The sequence below is a fragment of the Lathamus discolor genome, chromosome 12, assembly GCF_037157495.1.
Source record: "Lathamus discolor isolate bLatDis1 chromosome 12, bLatDis1.hap1, whole genome shotgun sequence".
In the NCBI taxonomy this organism is placed as follows: Eukaryota; Metazoa; Chordata; class Aves; order Psittaciformes; family Psittacidae; genus Lathamus; species Lathamus discolor.
This window is the reverse complement of record NC_088895.1, coordinates 11,678,216-11,696,872: the sequence shown is the minus strand read 5'-3', so window position 1 is coordinate 11,696,872 and position 18,657 is coordinate 11,678,216. Positions and strand designations below refer to the sequence as shown.

The 18,657-nt window shown below is 47.7% G+C and overlaps 2 protein-coding genes across 6 annotated transcripts in view; one reads left to right on the top strand and one right to left on the bottom strand.

Annotated features, from left to right (window-relative positions):
* DNAH10 (dynein axonemal heavy chain 10) overlaps positions 1 to 550 on the top strand; it is a 54,739-nt gene extending 54,189 nt beyond the window's left edge. The window contains exon 78 of the mRNA XM_065692887.1: positions 227 to 550. Within this exon, the coding sequence (XP_065548959.1) occupies positions 227 to 373 (147 nt within the window). The 3' untranslated portion in view covers positions 374 to 550. The remainder of the gene's footprint in view (positions 1 to 226) is intronic.
* Positions 384 to 17,809, bottom strand: CCDC92 (coiled-coil domain containing 92). Of its 5 annotated transcripts, none has more exons than XM_065692120.1 (4): positions 17,736 to 17,809; positions 4,602 to 4,748; positions 4,194 to 4,235; positions 384 to 3,334 (listed from the first exon to the last, which is right to left on the bottom strand). In XM_065692120.1, exons 2-4 carry the CDS (start codon positions 4,729 to 4,731, stop codon positions 2,559 to 2,561), a joined length of 948 nt encoding a protein of 315 aa, XP_065548192.1. In that variant the 5' UTR covers positions 4,732 to 4,748; positions 17,736 to 17,809; the 3' UTR covers positions 384 to 2,558. The 5 variants fall into 5 exon arrangements, with proteins under 5 accessions (XP_065548192.1, XP_065548194.1, XP_065548190.1 ...); XM_065692122.1 differs by lacking the exon at positions 17,736 to 17,809 and adding an exon at positions 15,828 to 15,961; XM_065692118.1 differs by lacking the exon at positions 17,736 to 17,809 and adding an exon at positions 15,745 to 15,960.
* Positions 17,810 to 18,657: the final 848 nt, after the last annotated feature.

The following is an 18,657-nucleotide window of genomic DNA, read 5'->3' as shown; positions in this document are numbered from 1 at the left end:
TTCCATTCAGGCTCTCAGGGACTGGGACCCCCACTGTGCTCTTCATTATTCCCCGGTCCCTGTCAGTGACACAGAGGCCATGACCTGCCTGTCAGCTGTTTACGGCTTAAACCAAAAAGAACGAATTTCTGAGGACAGTCGCCTTCCCCTGATGCCCTCCTCGTGCCCAGGCTCACCCTGGACTTCACACCCTGCTCAGTGCCCTCCTCCCTCCATGCTCTTTCAGAACACGCTCCGGACCCCCGTGTACACAACCTCCCTGAGACGGAACGCCATGGGCTTCGGCCTGGTTTTTGAAGCCGACCTTTACACCACAAGGCACATTTCCCACTGGGTGCTGCAGGGCGTCTGTCTCACCCTGAACGCAGACTGACAGCACGAAGCGGCACGAGATCGTCCCCACAGCATCCAGTCCCTTAGGGGGCCAGAAAAGGTAATTATGAAACGAGGCAGAGGTTCCTCCCCACGGTGTGTGTGTGTGTTCAGCCCACATGACTTTAGTACAACAGAAAAGGGCTCTTACTGTCAATAAATGCATTTGAAGAGGAAAGTGATTTTCACCATTTGCATTTCCTTTCAGAAAGGCTCCACGCTGGGCTGTGTCCAGGAGAGGTAATGAGTTCAGTCTCGCACACACAAAGGCCTGTAGGGTTGTAAGAAATGTTTTTAATTGCCCAAAGCATCACTTCTGCTGTGCTTCGAAGCGGTGCCGTCCATCATCCTTGAACAAGCAGCAGGGTAGATCAGTCATACAAGACACGGCCATAAAAATACGGCAACAACAGCCAGAAAACCCAACCCCACTGCTGGGCAACGCAATACACGCACAATAGTAACACAGAGCACCACTCCTGAACCAACCCTTTTCCAGTGACACTGCTTTTCCCTATCCCTCCCCACCACTCCCAGAACAATTCCCGCCACACAACCAGCCAGGCACAACACTGAGGAGTCTCTCGGGCTTCAGAACAGCAAGAGCCCAAGTCACAAGGGAGCGTGGGGTGGGCCCAGGAGGCCTGGGGCTCCACCTCTGCCTGCGCGGGCTCATGGACAGCGCCACTGTCATCCTGCTCGTGCCTTTGGAGAGCCGACAGGCAGGGATCCACAGCTCCTGAGGGACACACACCAACACACAGCTGCAGGAAAGCTTACAGGGGCAGACTAGAGCTGGGACGGGGAAGGACAGAGGGCAGGCAGGGATCCTTCATCAGCTTTCACTGGGATTATGCGTTCCAAATATTTAAAGGCACATCATAAGCTTAGCAGCATTTGGGAGCCATCGTTTCCTGCTGCTCCTGCTCAGAGGCTGCAGACAAGAGTGAAGCAGAGGTGAGCTGGAGGTGCTGATCACAATTTAAGAAGAATGGTCATTTGTGCTCCTTTCCTCAAACCACAGCTCCACAGCTCCCGCTATGCCTTTCTTTCCTAGGAAATACGTGATAAAAAAGAATCAAGTAGTCTTAACAGCCACTGGGTCTACCTGTTGCTCACTAGAAAGGAGTAGGGGAATGGGGGCAAGTGCAAGGCAAGTCCATCCCAATCCACAAGGACAGAACTGCAGGATGGCCGGTTCTCCTCCTGTAGGAACTGGATACATCACTTAACTGTTAAAATTAAGACACACGTTCAAGGGGGACAGCTCAGTTTCCAGGCTGGCAGAAGCCAGCACTGGCTGACATTGCCCAAACAAGACTCAGGTTTTTGGGAAACAAAAATCATCCCTTTAGAAAAAAAGTGCAGGTTAGAGCATCAAGACCCATTTCCATATTGGACAGCCAGGTACGTTCTCTCCCTGGAAAAGGAGCTCTGAGCCAGTATGGAAGGTGCTACAAGTGCAGTGTGCTGACAGTGTGAAATGTGAATGGAGCCATTCAGTTAAAAACTGAAACAAACCAAAAACGCCCCCCAAACACCCCGTGTTCATACTCTGAGATCATTAACCCTTTAAAAGAGTGCTTTACCCTCACCCCCCCAGTGTTAAACAAAGCCACAAACCAAAGTATTTGGGATTAATCAAGTAATGCTCACTGGGACACTCAGGACTTTGAGACAGAGAAACTAAGAACACAGTTTGCAGCCAGGTGCACGTGAAGAAGACGATGTCCTTCGCTCACTTTAATGTGCTTCTGCACTCTCTTCAACACTCGTGTGAGAAAGGCTTTGTCATGGAGGTTGGTGCGAAGTGTTTATGTGAAGCCAAAGGAGCCCCCGGCAGCTGGAACGCTGGCAGCCGTTCTAGTTAGGTTTGTTTGCACTAATAGTGATTCACAGCGCAGCCCGCGCCTTCGTCCACACGAGTGGTTACAACAGATGGAGCGGTGCGCAGAAGCAAGCGGTCAGGTACCCCTGATTTGGCCACAGCATGTAGTAGTTATACACCTTGCCATGTGAACACAGTTCTATTAGGTTTCATTAGAGGACAGTAATCTATTAATGATGGATCTGGAAGAAGTTTGGCATGCATGGGGCATCAAAAGAAACTTTACTGCAGGTGCTAATTATCCTACAGGATCACAGTGCATAAACAGCAACAGAACAGAGCATTGCAGTGGTTTTACTCAAACAGTTCTGTCTGTCCCTGAGTGCTTCCTGACCACTTTGCTTCCATGGACCTGATCCACGGCCAGTGTTTCCACCTCCGGCTGGGGCTGGGCTGGCGCGGCGTGGTGGATGCGATGTGCCACCCCAATGTGGGCCTTGTGCGGCTTCTCTCGGGCTGGGCTGTGCGACTCACCCGGCGCACGGTCTGAAGCGATGGGTGGAATAACCAAGGGCCTCTCCTTGATGAGATGCACCTCTGCCGTCTCCCTGGCCAACAGGAACGGGGTGGGATCCGGCATGGCATCCACGGGCTCTCTCAACAGCAGCTTCCGGCTATCCGACCCTATTCTGTAGGCCTCTTCGAACTCAGGGTTCAGTGGTGTCGACAGACTCTTCTTCATTCTGCGCCGCGGGGTCTCCGGCAGTTTGTCTTTGGGAGGGGACGGCTTATAGCTGGACAGCACGGGACTGCCAGAAGGGGTCCCCTCTGAAGTCCCACTTGAGCTCATCAGCTTCTTCTTAGTCGCATGCAGCTGGGAAGTTAAGTAGGCAATAGTGCTGGCTCTCTGCTCTAGTTCACTCGACAACATATTGAGCTTATGGCTTTTCATTTTCAACTCTTCCAAATACTTCTTTTCTCTCTCTTTAATGGTGTTTTCCAGCACCATTATCATCGCGTTCTTTTGTTCGAGTTCTTTCAGTAATTCACTGTTTTCAGCCTCTTTGGCTTTCAGCTGGGCTTCCAAATCTTTGCACTTACTTTTGAGTTCATCGCTTCTTGAACTGCCATTTTCTAGAGGAACAGGAAAAGCAGAAGTGTTTCCAGTTAACAACAGCCACAGGAACAGGAAAAACAGTGCAGTAGGGTTCCTTTTGCCATCCCAAAGAGTAACTTCAGCTAACGCTCTGAAAATACTGCCTCTTCAGAGGCAACAGGACAGCTTTTAAGGAAATGGTGCCACTCACCACGGTTTAACGGCGTTGATACCAAGTGGAGATGCTGCACGTGTTCTGGGGAACAGGGATTACAGAAACCATGCCTGAGCTTGATCAAAATCTGAGCTATTTTGCAAATCCTTTGCTTATTAAAGAGGAACCTCTGCCCCTGCCAGTGTCAGACTGGCTGGAAAGGGTGGTGGAGCTGCGGCCACGGCTCACCAGGAAGAGGAGCTCAGGCTTTGGCTCCACCTCTCCACAGGCAGCTGCAAGCTGTGACTCTAAGGCTAAGACTTCTCACTCAGGCTGACACTGAGGACACATCAGGAACAGGCAGGCTGACACACAGGGTGTAGTTACAGTACCAGCTAATAACGGTATCCCTCTTCTGCCCCTAAATGAACATCCTAGGTTCCCATACAGCATGCAGGGAGCTCACTAGTCTGGTAAGAGAGGGGAGTCAGCAGTTCTACACTCTGTTCCTGGCTCTCTCAAAGATTTCCTGTGTGACCTTGGTAAAGAACTTGTGACATTTACTTCATAAATAACAGTAAGTCTGGAAAGTAGAAAACTACTGTTATACCTTTGGAATTTATACAGTCAACATCCCAAGCGCAAAGTATTCTCACCTACTTGTGATGGAGAAAATACAGACACTGAAGAAGAGGAGGAAGTTTAACACGAACATTAGAAGAAAAGTGCTGTGTGTTCCTTACCTGACAGGTCTGCACTCTTTACAGTCAGCTCATAGGTTAAATCTGAGGAGAAAAGTTGGGGTTTTTCATTAGAACATCATCATTACCCCATGCACCACCTGGAGAGCACATTTACAACGGCACACTTCAATAAAAACACAGGAAACTCTTCCCCCCACTTGAAGCAACAGCAGGAGAGCCACTGCACTTCATCAAGTCTGTCGAACAAGTGGAACTACCAGCTTTGAAAATAAATACATAAATCTTTACTTCACGATCATGATCATTCTCGAGATACACGCCCATCACCCTAAACGCATGCTGGTGGTGGGTGCTGTTGCTGAGGTGTCACAGCTGGAGGAGGGAGCAGTCACCCCATTCCTGTGAGCAGAATTAAGCACTGAATGGGCTGAGTCCTCTCCCCGGTACCTGTGCAGTGCTGCTGCAGGCGCCGGATCTCGGCGTGGAGGCCCTTCAGTGTGTTGGCGTGTTCTCGCTGGAGAAACAGCAGGTTCTTCTGGGCGCTCTGCAGCTGGTTCTCCAGGTTGGAAGTCGCCATCCTGACATGCAGTCACCCTGCCAGTGAACAGATGCAGAACTGCATCAGTGGGTCATCTTGCATATATGAAGATCCTCTCTCTATTGCCAGGGTCAGCAGGAATAGCTGCACTCCACTATTAATGCACTGGGAGGCAATCAAGCAAATACCACGAAAGGTTTTTCTCTTGCATGACTATTACAATTAAAAGTGCTCTAAGTTCATAGAGAGCCTCATTTATACTCCAGGCCAGAGGAGTTTCCTTGCAGAACAGCCTTATAAAACTGGGCCTTGGCTAAGGCAGGGCTCGCACTCATATAAAGACAGGAATGGTAAAGTGCAGGATGCTGAGGGGTCTCTGTGCTGCAAGGCCTCTGCTGCTCCTGATAAGGCACCTATGGCTAGGGTGGAAAGGCTAAATTCAGTTACCACTGTAGTTCTGTAAGAACAATCACAGTATTTAGGTTACACAGATAAGAATCAGGACTCCTGTTGCCTGGGCAACCGTCTGTGATGGCATTGCAGCCATGGTCTGTAACCATGGGACCACGCGTTGTGCATAAGAGAGCTTAATTCTGTCCCATGGCTGCCCTTAACAGGCTCGTCTCACCATGACAAGTGTTATCCTTTGGGCTCTTTCTGGTACCTAGTTTTATGACAAGCGTCTGATTCTACCAGTTTAAAATGGGTAGAGCGCACACTCACAGTAACACACTGCTCTCAGTGCTGTGTTCATACTTTCTACCCCCAAAACAACACCAGACTTATCCCTACATGTATTGAACTGTAAAAAAACCAAGTGAAGGTGTAAGAGACTTTCAAGGAATCCGCTTGTGCACAAGGGGCGAACCAGAGCACTCAGTTACTTTATAACAGAGATCAAAGATTAAATCCAGTGCTCAAGAAGAATGAGGGCACCGGTGCCAACGTGTGCTTTGTCACGTGGAACACATCACTTTGCAGTCACCATCGTTCGCAAACAAGCAAAAATCATAGAACCATAGAATCATAGAATAGTTCGGGTTGGAAAGGACCTCAAGATCATCCAGTTCCAGCCCCCCTGCCATGGGCAGGGACACCTCACACTAAACCATCCCACACAAGGCTTCATCCAACCTGGCCTTGAAATATTCTCAAAGGAGGTTTCTGGCTAAATCAGCAATAAACGAGTTGTGCCACAGGCTTCCGCTCTATGACTTGTTGAGAGCGGCTCCATCACTGCCACTGTGGTACCCCCTCACTGCCCATACATTAAGGACCACCTGAAGATGGACCTCAGAGTCCGTAGCAATTACTGCGGGGCACCATTAACTGTAAGTACTGGCGCTATTTTAACTGTGTTACATTCTCAAAGTGACATCACCTTGTTCCCAAAGCTGATTTCAGACACAAGCTTTACTGAATCATCCACTTTTCTTACGTGATCGTTCTACTCTTACCCGCTGAGTACGAGAGCAGAGTAAACCCCGCAGGAGGCCATGCCCGCCCCCATTGCTGAGCTCACACTGTCGGGCACAATGAGGCTCCGAGGGGAGGTTTCATCAAGAAATGTATTTGCCACATGAAACTCTGAGCACTGGCAGTGCCAGGTGAAAGAACAGCCTATGCCTGGTATGCCAAAGCCTTTACGCTCACAGTGGTTACTAACGGTGGCTTTATGCCTGTAACTATCATCTGAGCAGATAAAGGCTTCACCACCAGCAACAAGCAGTGTTTGCAACTCAGTCCTTGCAAATAAAAGTGTTGTTTAAAAACCAGTTTCTAAGTGTTAGAAAAAGCAAACCAAGGCTGTCACTGTGAATCTCCTCTATTGGTACTTCACTGTGATCTCTTGCATCTCAAAGAGCACACTAGGAACAGCCTGCTCCGAAGGGAAAAAGAAGGAAACAATCAGAACCAGGCTGGTTTTCCAGGCTTAGGAAGAAAACAAGAACTACCAGCACCAGAGCATCCGGTAGGTTAATGAGTGAGAGCAACTAAATCAGCTCACTAGGAATTCTACCTGCAGCCCCTCTGCATCACGCAGTTTCTCTCCTCTGAGGATACAGGATCAGGGGCTGACTTTGCCACAAGTCTCCCGCAGCTCCCTGTGCTGCTGCAGCCTCGTTGTCTGCCCACCTCCTGCCTTTCCTTCAAGGGAAGGAGGTCACAGCTTCCACAGTTTGCAGGCAGCAGCTTCAGTTCACACTGACTCTACCCTGCCCAGCCATGGCTTTTTATACCTTTTTATATGTTACATCCTTTTTATGAGGCCATATGAGCACTGTGTAATCCCTGCATGTGTGCTCTGGGGAACAGCCAAAACCATCTGCCATAAACACAGGGAAAGGGGAAATTGTCTTACGTAGACAGATGCTTCTGCTACAAAACCTGCTTAGAACTGCACAAATCAGTATTAACAATAACACATTCCCAGCCCCAAGTCAATTTATACCTATTTTACATCAAATCTTGAACCACAAAATTAAACCTAGGATCGTCTTCCTTGTTTATTTAGGTCGGGTGAAGATCAAAGACGCCATGGAAAAACTACAACCTAGTTTTTAAAGCCAAAACATTCACAACTGTCACAAAGTTAAACCATGCACTGGGACTTGAAAAAGCCATTCTAGATTAACAGCCACCCTTTAATTCTGCATCCTCAAGTAGACCATTAGTGAAAGCTATGAATTACAGAAACCGTCTAACGTCAGTCTCAAATCTGTCCACAGCTCATAGGATACGATGAGACCTACTGACCCACAGTCTCATAAGTTCTCAAATGGGAAGACTCAGCAGTAAACCCCAAACCCAAATATAATTAAAATGAAATAATAGTTGCTTTCAATACAAGTCAGTGAACATTTCCCCACCACTTCCCTACGCAGATGCTTTGACTTAGTTCCAGGAAGGCTGCTTAGTGGGATTTACAGCTACTCCAAGCTCCTTAACAATCCCTAACCTGCTGGTTTTTGGTGTGTAGCATGCACAGCCACAGATTGTATCTAAAGCTGCCCATAAAACAGTTCTGGGATTGCGCTGAATTGATTTCACCTCCTGCTCTCGGAAACAAGGCAGAACGTGCAGCCAAAAGTGCAAGAGAAAGAGCAAAATGCAGAAGTCAAGTAGCCCTTAACAGCCTCGATGAGCAATCTTTGCTCCCTCACTATGGAAATCCATGGGACAGCTCTCCAAGCAACCAGTCTCTGGCTGGATTCCTACAGATAAATTAAGCCAATGCTGGGAAGCAAGCTGTAACTGCATAGACCACAGAGCAGTTGGATCACTATGGCTCCACCCTCCTTTCTCCCTTGTCTCCAAAGCAACTTTAAAAATCAAAATCCAAATCCAAAGTTTGCTCTGCTCACACAACAGGAACTGTGCAATGCCAAGCTGGCACACTCCCACGAGGAATGCAGATGGTATTTGATAAGCATGATAAAACATTAAAATGGACGTGCACTCTTCAGTGCCATGACGGTAACACACCTCCTCTTCTGCAGGAAGACTTGTGCTGAACACCAGCAGCGTCCAAGCAGCTACTCACGTTTTATCCTGATGGGATGCTGCATTCAACCCCTACAACATGCAAACCTTCTCATTTCACCACCACCAAATGTTTCTAGATATAGCTCAAAGACTGAGCCTTGAGTCCTCCAAACAACGGATTCAAAATCTCTCTTTAATATAGTCTAGGAAGAACAAATGGAGTGAGTTAAAGAGCATTCTCTTGGGAACATTAAATGCAACACTTTAATCCTTGCTGCACCTACCTAAGCCCTCATCTTCCAGTGAAGCGGAGAAAGTAACAGAACATTCTTGCAAGCTCACTTTAAAAAGGAACTGCTCAGTCTCCTCTAAAAGTGCATTATTCCGTTAAGAAGGGAACAAAAATCAATCTTAAATTGAAAATGAAAAATACTGAACAAGTGTTCCCAAAATGCAACTTCATTTCATGCTCACCGTAAAAAGCTGCCACCATTTTAACACCAAATTTCGCCTTGCAGAGGATGTGCAGGCCCCAGGCCTGTTCTGATCCTAAGTGCTTGGAGAGAGTTCAAAATATTCCAAGGCAGTGAGCATCTGGCTGTGTGTTAGGTGCCTTTGCACAGAATCAGAGCATCTCTGTAACCCACTGCGAGAGAAGAGCAGGGAGATGCTAATCTATGACTTTAGAGACAGTCCAAAGGAAGCTACTGGAACAAAGCCCAGACAACCACAGTTATTTAACATTTTCATTCCTGCTTGGTATGCACTCAACAAAACAGAATAGCCTCCTTTTACATGGATGGGGTGACTATCACCTGAGAAGCTGCGTTACCTCCCTGCTAACACATATCCAAGTCTTCTTGAAACATGTACGGGCAGGCAGGCATTTTCCTCTCGACTGGTATTTAGGCAGTGTCCCCTCAAAATATGTCAAAAGCTGCCCAAATGATTTCTGCATGCCATACAAAATACAAAAACCTTCAAGGTTTCAGCCAGTCCCTGTTTTAATGGCTGTCACTGAACTGACCAAAAGCTTCCAAATAACGTAGCTCTGATAATAAAATGCCCATCTGACGGACACATGGCTGTTCTTTGCTTAGATCAGCTCTCCACCTCCAGAGGCATGCCATCCCCGAAGTGCGGGTTCAGTTTATTCCAAAGGACACAGTAAAGGAAACCCTGTAGCCTCCACACCAACTCGAGGGCTTTGCTACCCTTCTGCTCAGACATTTGCTCTCAGTTCCCTCAACCTCACACCATTATACTTCTACTGCTGTCGATCCAGCAACACCACAGTTTAATCACAGCCACAGATTTATGTTCCCCCCTCATGCATCTGTGCATTAGACTAAACCACTTAAACTAGTTCAGTATTTCTTGAAGTCACGCTTTAGTGTGTGCTAGGCCTACACAACCACCTTCACAAGGTCTTTCCCCTCCTCCAGTGCTCCCTTACCATAAATGAGTACATCTTCCAGCAACAGCACTACCCCCTCTTTCCCCGCCTTCAGTGTTCAAGTATAACAATGCTGACGTGGAGTGATTGTGTAATTACTGTTTTCATATTCTTTTAGTTTGTGTGTTTTAAGCCAAGCAAAATTAGCAGTTCTTTCCTGGAGACAGCTGAGGGGAAAAGGAAACGTGCCACTCTCCTCCCAGAGGAAGGGGATGATTTTGCTTTCTCAGCTCCTTTTTGATGCTATTTTACTCCCTTGTTTCTCTGCCTGGCTTCCCCTTTGTTTTCTGCTCAGGGATCCTGCAGACTCTTCACAGTTAATCTCGGAATGTCCCTGCGGAAGCACAGGGTTTAGTATTTTAGAAAGAAAACTACTTTTTGTTACTCCTCCAGCAATTGACATGGCAGCAGGAAGAACAATTAAGTGGACACTCCTGGTAGCAGTGATTAATTCTTCTAGATGCTCTAAATGAACATGCTGGTACTTTGCACTGAAATTGCTGTTCACTTACTGTTTGTCTACCTGAAATCACAAGGACTAACAGGAATGATTCACATGGAGTTTTCCCTGTCCTTGAGACCACCCAACGCCAGGCTTGAGATGCTAAGATCACTACTGGGATGGAGACTTCTGAGAAGCAAATCAGATGGTCCTGCAGTGGCACCTTACACAGAGGCAGTTACTCTGACCCTCATGGGCGAGGCTACTTCGTAATTTAGAGGAACAGGCTGGTTCTCTTCTGCTTTCTCATACACAGTCCTCATGAATGGCCTTTATTTTATTCGCTCCTCCATTCTGAAGATAAAATAGGTTAATATTTTAATACAAACCTCCATCAAAGACATAGAACACAGACTACGCCCCAGTAACATCCAGTCGGTTACACTATTGCAAAGGCATATTTAGTCTTTTTGGCGAAGCCAACTGCTTTTGTCAGAATAATATTCAGTTCCCTGACTAGCACAGCATCAGTGTTACATACAAAACTAACCGAGCCTGACTATGTATTTTTCAAAGTCATTAAGAAAGTTCTCCAGCTTCAGCTAAAGCTGAATCAGGACTTAAGCTAGTAAGGTGGCTGTGAGAGGGTTTTGTATGAGGGTATGTTAAGTGTAACTCCAAAGGCATGCTTACACATATGCTACACTATGGAAAAGTCCCAGAGTTTTTATCAGATATCAAATATTCACGATGAACACTTCATGTTCTCTTTTAATTTTATTCTCTATGATGAGTAACATGTGAGTTGAGTAAAACCAATTGCCAGTTCTGCAGGCTTGCTGAAACACAAACCAAGCAAACTACTACACTGCTTTCACATGAGAGCCTTGAGCATTTCTTTCCCCCATAACAGGCAAATAACCTGCGAGCACACATTCAGCCAGCCAGCCTAGATGTGACTTTGTCTCACCCATTCCACTTGCATGCTCTGAGCATGAACTTACTGTTGCATTCCTGAAATGCTCCAAAACCACCTTCCTGGTCACTCAGTGAGCCAGGTCAGGGAAGTGGGTGCTGCTGAAAGCGAACCCGTTTTCCCACTGGCTGTTTTTCAGGTGCTGGGCTCAGGCAGCACTAGGAAAAAAGTGGAAAACCAATAAATAATGACTGTAAGGTGGGCAGGGGAGGAAGAGGCAGAACTGCTCCCTGCACCAGCACCAGGCTCACCTGAGCTGCAGCTCCTGCGGGAGAGGTGACTTCCAGAGCTTACCTGGAGTACTTGTGAAACACAGCAAAAGGCACCAAAGCCTTACAGCTAAATACATCTGTTCTCCTAGGAGAGAGCCATCTACAGAGAACAGCTACTGTAACAGCAGCTCTGCAGAGCAGCACAACGGTTCTGCAGGCAAGTTTACCAGGCTGAGGAGTACGCTTTTCTCTAACGCATTATTCTGTGCTGCTGTTTCATAAGCCATTGATTTTAGAACAGCAACTACAATCAAACATAGAAAAATTGCTCTCCACTTTGCTAAAGTAAATGTTCTGAGAGCTGACGACAGAGGAAATGTAGTAGTGGTGATGACCTATGGTTAAGTCCTTCCTTAAGCAAATGTAACATATTTTTTAAGTAAATAGGATGCCAAGACAAAGAATTTCAAGGAGGCTCTTTGTACTCTTACTTACATAACCCAGGTACCTCAGATGGAGACAACAGAACTGTACACAGCTTGAATCAAGCTTTGCAAAGCAAACCAGCACAGGTACTTTATTACTCAGCAACCTGCTGCTAATGGCATCACTCACACGAATTTTTCCAGGCAGATGGACACTTCCTGAGCTCCACACCTCTGCTCCACAAAACCACAATACTCTGCGCCTTTTGTGCCCTCCCTCGGGGCACTGACTCAGATTACGGGGAGCTACTGTTCCTGGCGCCTTTCCAGCCTTTCTAGAGGCACCTATTGTTCTGTTCAGGGAGAAGCATAAAGTTTAACAGTTTTCAGCCAAGCAATGTCATTAAATAACATTGATTTGAAATCCTGTCTCATCCAAATAATTAAGACCAACAAGCAGCAACATATTTTAACATTAAGCATAAACCAAAGGTTTTCTGGGAGTGAAATGAGAGCAAACACGCTTCTCAACAGCAGGCAAGAAACAGCGATCGAAATAAAAGGCCTTTTTTTTCCAAGGGTTATTTAAAAGCACCTGCACAAACAGCTTGGGAAGATCTGAGGCACTCCGAGGACATTGTTTCCACCGGTATTTTGTCATAGTAGCAAACAAATGCATTGCTTCCATTTGTAGTACCATGCCCTTTAATACAATAAGAAATGAGTTGGTAGATCACCATAAAACACTATTAGATGCAATTATTCACTGATCACATGGAGATACTGAATAACACCCATCATCACACTGCCAGACATCCCTGTTTACAGGAAGCCAATTTTTGTATCACTTAACAACAAGCAGAGACTAATCAGGCACACATCCATGGAAGATGCTACAACCATAGGGTATACACAGGATATATAAAGGATACCAGGCCCTTCACAAGTGAGTGAAGGAATCAGAGGCGAGGTACAGCAGGGAGGAAGTGGGGTAAGGGGTTACATTCAGACTTGGCTCACTATTCATGATCCTAATTTCCTTTTCCAGATATCGCATTAGTGCACCAGAAGGGAGCAGAGAGATTGTTTCGGCTGCTGCAGATGCAAAGGAAACCAGAGCTGTGGTGGTAACATTTCTGCCTGAACAAAGGGCACCCTCCCCACCGCAGCTCCACGGGCTCTGGGCAGCAGCACTTGGTACCTTCTTCCCAGGGACACACAGGCTCTGCCAGAGACTGTTCTGACAATGCTGCTTATGGTTACACGATAACAGCTTATTGCAGCATATTCCTACCAGTAACAACAGTGTGGAAGCTGCAGTAAGACATGGACTTAGGTCTGTGCTTCTCTTGTTTCACAGCTACTCACAATGTTTTATTGTGCTGCAGCAGACAGCAAAGAGGCTGCAGAAAGCCAGAGCTGAGACCTTTCATGCAACTATCTTCATTCAACACAAATATCCTTAGATTTTTTTCCTTTCCTCATATGTTGCTTTGTTTCCTAAGCCAGCACTAGGAAAAGCCATGTCCTTGGTTAGTAAGAACATACTTATTTTCCCTGACAGCATCAGGTTATCCGAAATGCTCATTTTTTGGTAAATCACTGCTCATCAAAAGCCACCACTGTTAGTTACTAACAGACACACAGATACATACAGATGCACAAATATACACAGAAAGTGTCTCTCACCAGCAAAACCAATTCTTAAGCATTATACACAGTTTCAGAAAGATGAACGTGTTTGTTCCCTGTGCAAAGTAAATCACAATTTGCTACATTTCTTCAAACTTCACTATGAGAAGCGAGGTTCAAGATGAGTAAGAAGATGAATTCCATGACAGTGTTCTGTTTACCCAAGTATTCCAACGCATTGTGAATCCTGAGGCTATAAAAGCAATCCTTCAAAGTTTTGCCATTTTAAAACACCATTTTTTAAGCCATAGAAAAGGAATGAGACACTTCAAAATGAGACAGTAGCAAAAGTAAACTTGCAAACCAGTTTATCATAACTGTATTCCTTCTGTTATACTGTTAATAATGGTAAAAGATATTTTACTTTACATTACAGTGCACATTCTGGAATAATAGCATTGGGAAGCTTTTCTCCTGCCAATTGCTGTTAAAGGATTGACTAATGTAGTAGATCTGGATGAACAAACATATTGTATTTAATACCTACAGCCTCCTAAATTAGGGCACACAGAGGAACAGTTTGATTTACAAGTGACAAATGTATTTTTTTATTTATAAATGACAAAAATACATTTACAGAAAGAATTTAAAAGCCCTGACAGTGTGCAGTTATACCTGAAAGCTGCACTAAGGGAAAACAGCCTCAAGGAATGAAATAAGATGCTGTTCTAGAGTCTGAAACAACTTCTGGACTGAAAACTACATATAGCATTTGGATTGGTCATGAGACTTCCATCTTTCCTAGAGGGATGGGGAAAGGAAACTTTACAGTTACACTAAGGAGAAGTATGGTAATAGGATGAAAACAAGCAAATAGGCTTGTTTAGCCAATATTCATCTTTCCTATTGAAGCAGCTGACGCGTACCTGTTGTGACCGCCTGATCTTTGTTGTTTCACTGAAAATAACTGCTGGAACATCAGTACAACCAAAAGCCTGAAAAAAACCCAACATCACAAGTCTGCCAGTATCTGCTTACAAAGCACTTGCTTTAAATAGAACAAATCAAAAGGCAAGGTGCAGTTTAAGAGCATAAATGTCTCCCACAGGTTCAGTCATAATAAAGCACCACAAAATTACGTTCACTAATGAGTAAGTTACATGGAAAAAGGGACTGCATTTACAGTCACGTCCTTTTGTCTTTTTAAATTTAATTTCATAATTTGTATTTCAAAAGCATCAATAAAGCTTTTTAAGCTTAAGCACCTTCCCATGTAGACAAAGCCAACAAGTACACTGGATGCTTCTTATGCACCTGCAATGCAGATCAAAACAGACAATTCCAACCTCAGCACTGCCTCAGCTCCTGTGCTTTATTCACCTTCACTGTCTCAGCTTTACAGGATTTAATAAGGCAAAACCGCATACCACTGCTGTCCACAGTGGGAACGGCCCCTCCTTCCTCCTTGCTGTCCCACCCCAAGTCCTGCGTACGGAAACAGAACATCTATGCGGCTGGAAGAACCTCCATGTCTGAGGACGCCCTGCACTTCTTTGCTGCCATAGCCCCAAGCGACATTCTCCTCAGAAGGAAAAACCTCGTCTCAAATGAGGACTACTCCCTACCCACCCCAAAACGTACAAAACCCATCCATCCACCCTTCTCTTGCAGAGAGATGCAGACCAGCTCATGCAAACAGCACTGTTGTCACTTTCTCGAGTGAACACGTACCCTACAGAAGGCAGCGGTGAAGGATGCGATGCTCACCCTGCCCCAGCGGGTGTGGTGGGGTCAGCAGCGATGCTGATGCCCGCCCGCCTGCCTGCGCAGACGGCCGCGGGAGGGAGGCGGCCGGGCGGAGCGCTCCCTCCTGAGCGGGCAAACATTCACAACCAGAGCCCAAAGGAACGCCCTGAGCCGGCACAACGGGCGGGTGCGGGCGAAGAGAAGGGGATAACCCCTTTCCTCCTGTGGGGCTTCAGCGACCAGAGAAAGGGCCCGTGATGCTGTCAGAAGAGGGAAGGAGGCACTCTGGTGCAGCGCCAGCGCGCCGCGGGCAGCAGCAGCCCGGCCCGCATCTCAGCCGCTGCAGTACCGCGGGCGGCCCGCCCGGGCTGCCCCCGCCCCGCCCCGCCGCACCGGCCGCTCTTCCCCTCTACGAGCCAGCACCGCGACCGACCGCGGAGAGGGGCCGGCGGGGACCCCGATCCCTTGCCCGATCCCCCTCGGGGCCGCGCAGGAGACGGGCGGCGGGTGCGTGAGGAGGTGAGGCCTCAGCCCCCTCCTGCCCCGCGCCCAGCCCCGGGGGTCGCGGTGCCGCTACCGCCGCGGGGCTGACGCGGCGCGGCGGGGAGGGGCGGGGAGGGGAGCGGAGGGGAGCGGAGGCTGCCGTGCGCCGCCCGGGCCCCGGGGCCGCGCCTCACCTGCTCGGCGCTCCGCGGCCGTGCCGAGTCGCCGCCGCCGCCGCCGCCACCAGCGCGCAGCAGCCCCGCGGGGCCGCACTTACCGGCCGCGGCGGGGACCGGGGGCGGCGGCGCAGGCGCAGGTACGGCTGCGGCAGCCCGGCCCGTCGCTATGGCAACGGGGGGTGTCAGCGCTGTCACCGGTAGCGGCCTTGTCCCCGCCCAAGGGCGGGGCGCGCGCGGACACCGGCCGGCGCGGGCACGGTGTGGTGCACGGGGGAGGGGAGTAGCGTGTCGTGTGCACAACGGTGTGCGCTATAGTGTGCACAGTCGTGTCGTGTGCACTATCGTGTGCATAGTCGTGTCGTGTGCACAACAGTGTGTGCTATAGTGTGCACAGTCGTGTCGTGTGCACAACGGTGTGCGCTATAGTGTGCACAGTCGTGTCGTGTGCACTGTGTGCACTATCGTGTGCACTATCGTGTGCAGTCGTGTCGTGTGCACAACAGTGTGCGCTATAGTGTGCACTATGGTGTGCGCTATCGTGTGCAACAATTGTGTGCACAACTGTGTCGTGCACTATGGTGTGCACTGTTGTGTGCACAACACTGTGCACTACCGTGTGCACAGTTGTGTCGTGTGCACAACAGTGCGTGCTATAGGGTGCACTATGGTGTGCGCTATCGTGTTGTGTGCACTATGATGTGTGCTATTGTGTCGTGCACTATGATGTGTGCTATTGTGTCGTGCACTATGATGTGTGCTATTGTGTTGTGCACTATGGTGTGCACTATCGTGCACAATTGCATCATGTGCGCTATGTCATGCACTGTCGTGTTGTGTGCACAACACTGTGCACTATCGTGTGCACTATCTTGTCATGTGCACAGTCATGTCATGTGCATGGTGGTGTGCACAGTCATGTGCAGGGTCGTGTCATGTGCAGAGTGGCCGCACAGAATCAGCCAGGTTGGAAACACCATTAAGCTCGTCAGCTCCAAGCATTCCCCAGCACTGCCAAGGCCATCACTAAACCGTGTCACCAAGGGCCTCTTCTATGCATTATTTGAACACTTCCAGGGATGGTGAGTCCAGCACTTCCCTGGCAGCCTGCTCCAGTGCCTGGAAACTGGTACATATGTAAAATCATAGAATGGAGAGGACCTTAAGAACGTTTAGTTCTAACCCCGCTGCAAGCTCTGTGAAATGAGGGCAGGTCCAAGTGGAGCAAGCTGCCAAGGGCGGCAATTCGTGGTGTGCCCATCTCTGCACGTGGCACAGGGTGCCCAGAGAAGCTGTGGCTGCCCCATCCCTGGCCGTGCTCAAGGCCAGGTTGGACACAGGGGCTTGGGGCAAGCTGCTCTAGTGGAAGGTGTCCCTGCCCATGGCTTTGAGGTCCCTTCCAACACAAAACATTCCATGATTCTATTCACTTTGGCTCTGCAATATCATTTCTGCATGAACACATGCATGCGACCTTAGACTGCACATCAGCTAGGTTAAGCCCTGAATGTGGAGCCATATGATACCAGATACTCCTTGCACATCTGTATTTTCTGCATAAAACCACGTGGAAGATTATGCCACATACCCTAGTCACTGCGATTATAGTGCTGGCAGGCGCACACAAGTTCAGATGAACAGTGTGTGTGCTGCCTGACATGCACAGGAATTCCCATACTGCTAATGAGCACAGAAGGGTTGGTACAGTTGGGATTTGCCCATCACAAGGACATTGCACACATAAGAACAGCCCAACTGCATGCAGATTTGCACACAGTGTCTTTTCTGTGTTTATAACAGAAAGAAAATGCTTCATTATGAAAGACTTCAAAATTGAGAGAAGCTTGATTTCTTCAAGCAGCCAACAGAAAAAGCTGATTAAAGGTTCTAAAAGTTAGAGATAATAATTTTCCCAGGAAAGGAAAGTATCATCCACAACACAGATAACTATTTCACACCTTCACCACAATCAAATTCAGTGCTAAGCTGCGAGCTGTGGCTCTGCCTACCTTCAAAGTGATGCTGTTGTGAGGAAACTGGAGGATGGATCCACACATGCTTCCCACCTCGAGCCAGGGAAGATGAAGCACAACGTAGCCTAGAGGGAAATGTTTTAAAGAAAGCTTATTAGTTCTTAGTCAAAGCTAAAACCAAAGATGTCCGGTTTTGAATGGGCATTTGGAAGTGAAAATGAGATTCAAGCGTACTTACAGTGATGGAGAAAGGTCCTATGGTGTGAAGGAGCCTGCTGCTCTGTTTCACCACAGTGGTGATGTGAGCAGTGCCCTCAGCCTGGGATGCAGTGGTCCTTGGCAATTCCCAGTGCTGTGATTCCCACCCTTGGGATGTCTCTATACAGGAGCTGGCCAAAGCCAGGCTGAACTCACATGCTGGTTTGCAGCACCAGGCAGACACAGACCCAGAGAACAAACCACCTCCTGTTCGTGGTTTTCCTTGCATTTTATCTCTCCACCTTATTATATAAAATGTGGACTCTTAATTCAGGATCGTGTGATCCCATTAGGTCATGAACCAGACTGAGAAGTTGATTCAGTGAGGACCTGTGTCAAAAGAGAAATGCATTTGCCATTGAATCACAGGAGGATGTTACATTCAATATGGATCCCTAATAACATCACACAGATGAAGGAAAACCCCCACTGTTGTTGGAAACAAAGTGCTTTATATTAACAGGGCATAAGATGTGACATTCTTACAACAGAAACACATCCCTGTACCTCATGTAAGGAAAATGTGTTGGAAACAAAGGGGTGGAAATATATTCATTCAGAAATAAATTGAAATAGTCCCTAAGCATTTTTCCATGTCCCCCCGATTTCTCTGAAGTTTTCAGTTCTGTGATGTTTCAGCCTGCAAATGCCACCCCCGTCTGTCACCCTTTCCAAGCCTGCTCCATTTCAGCAGCAGCAT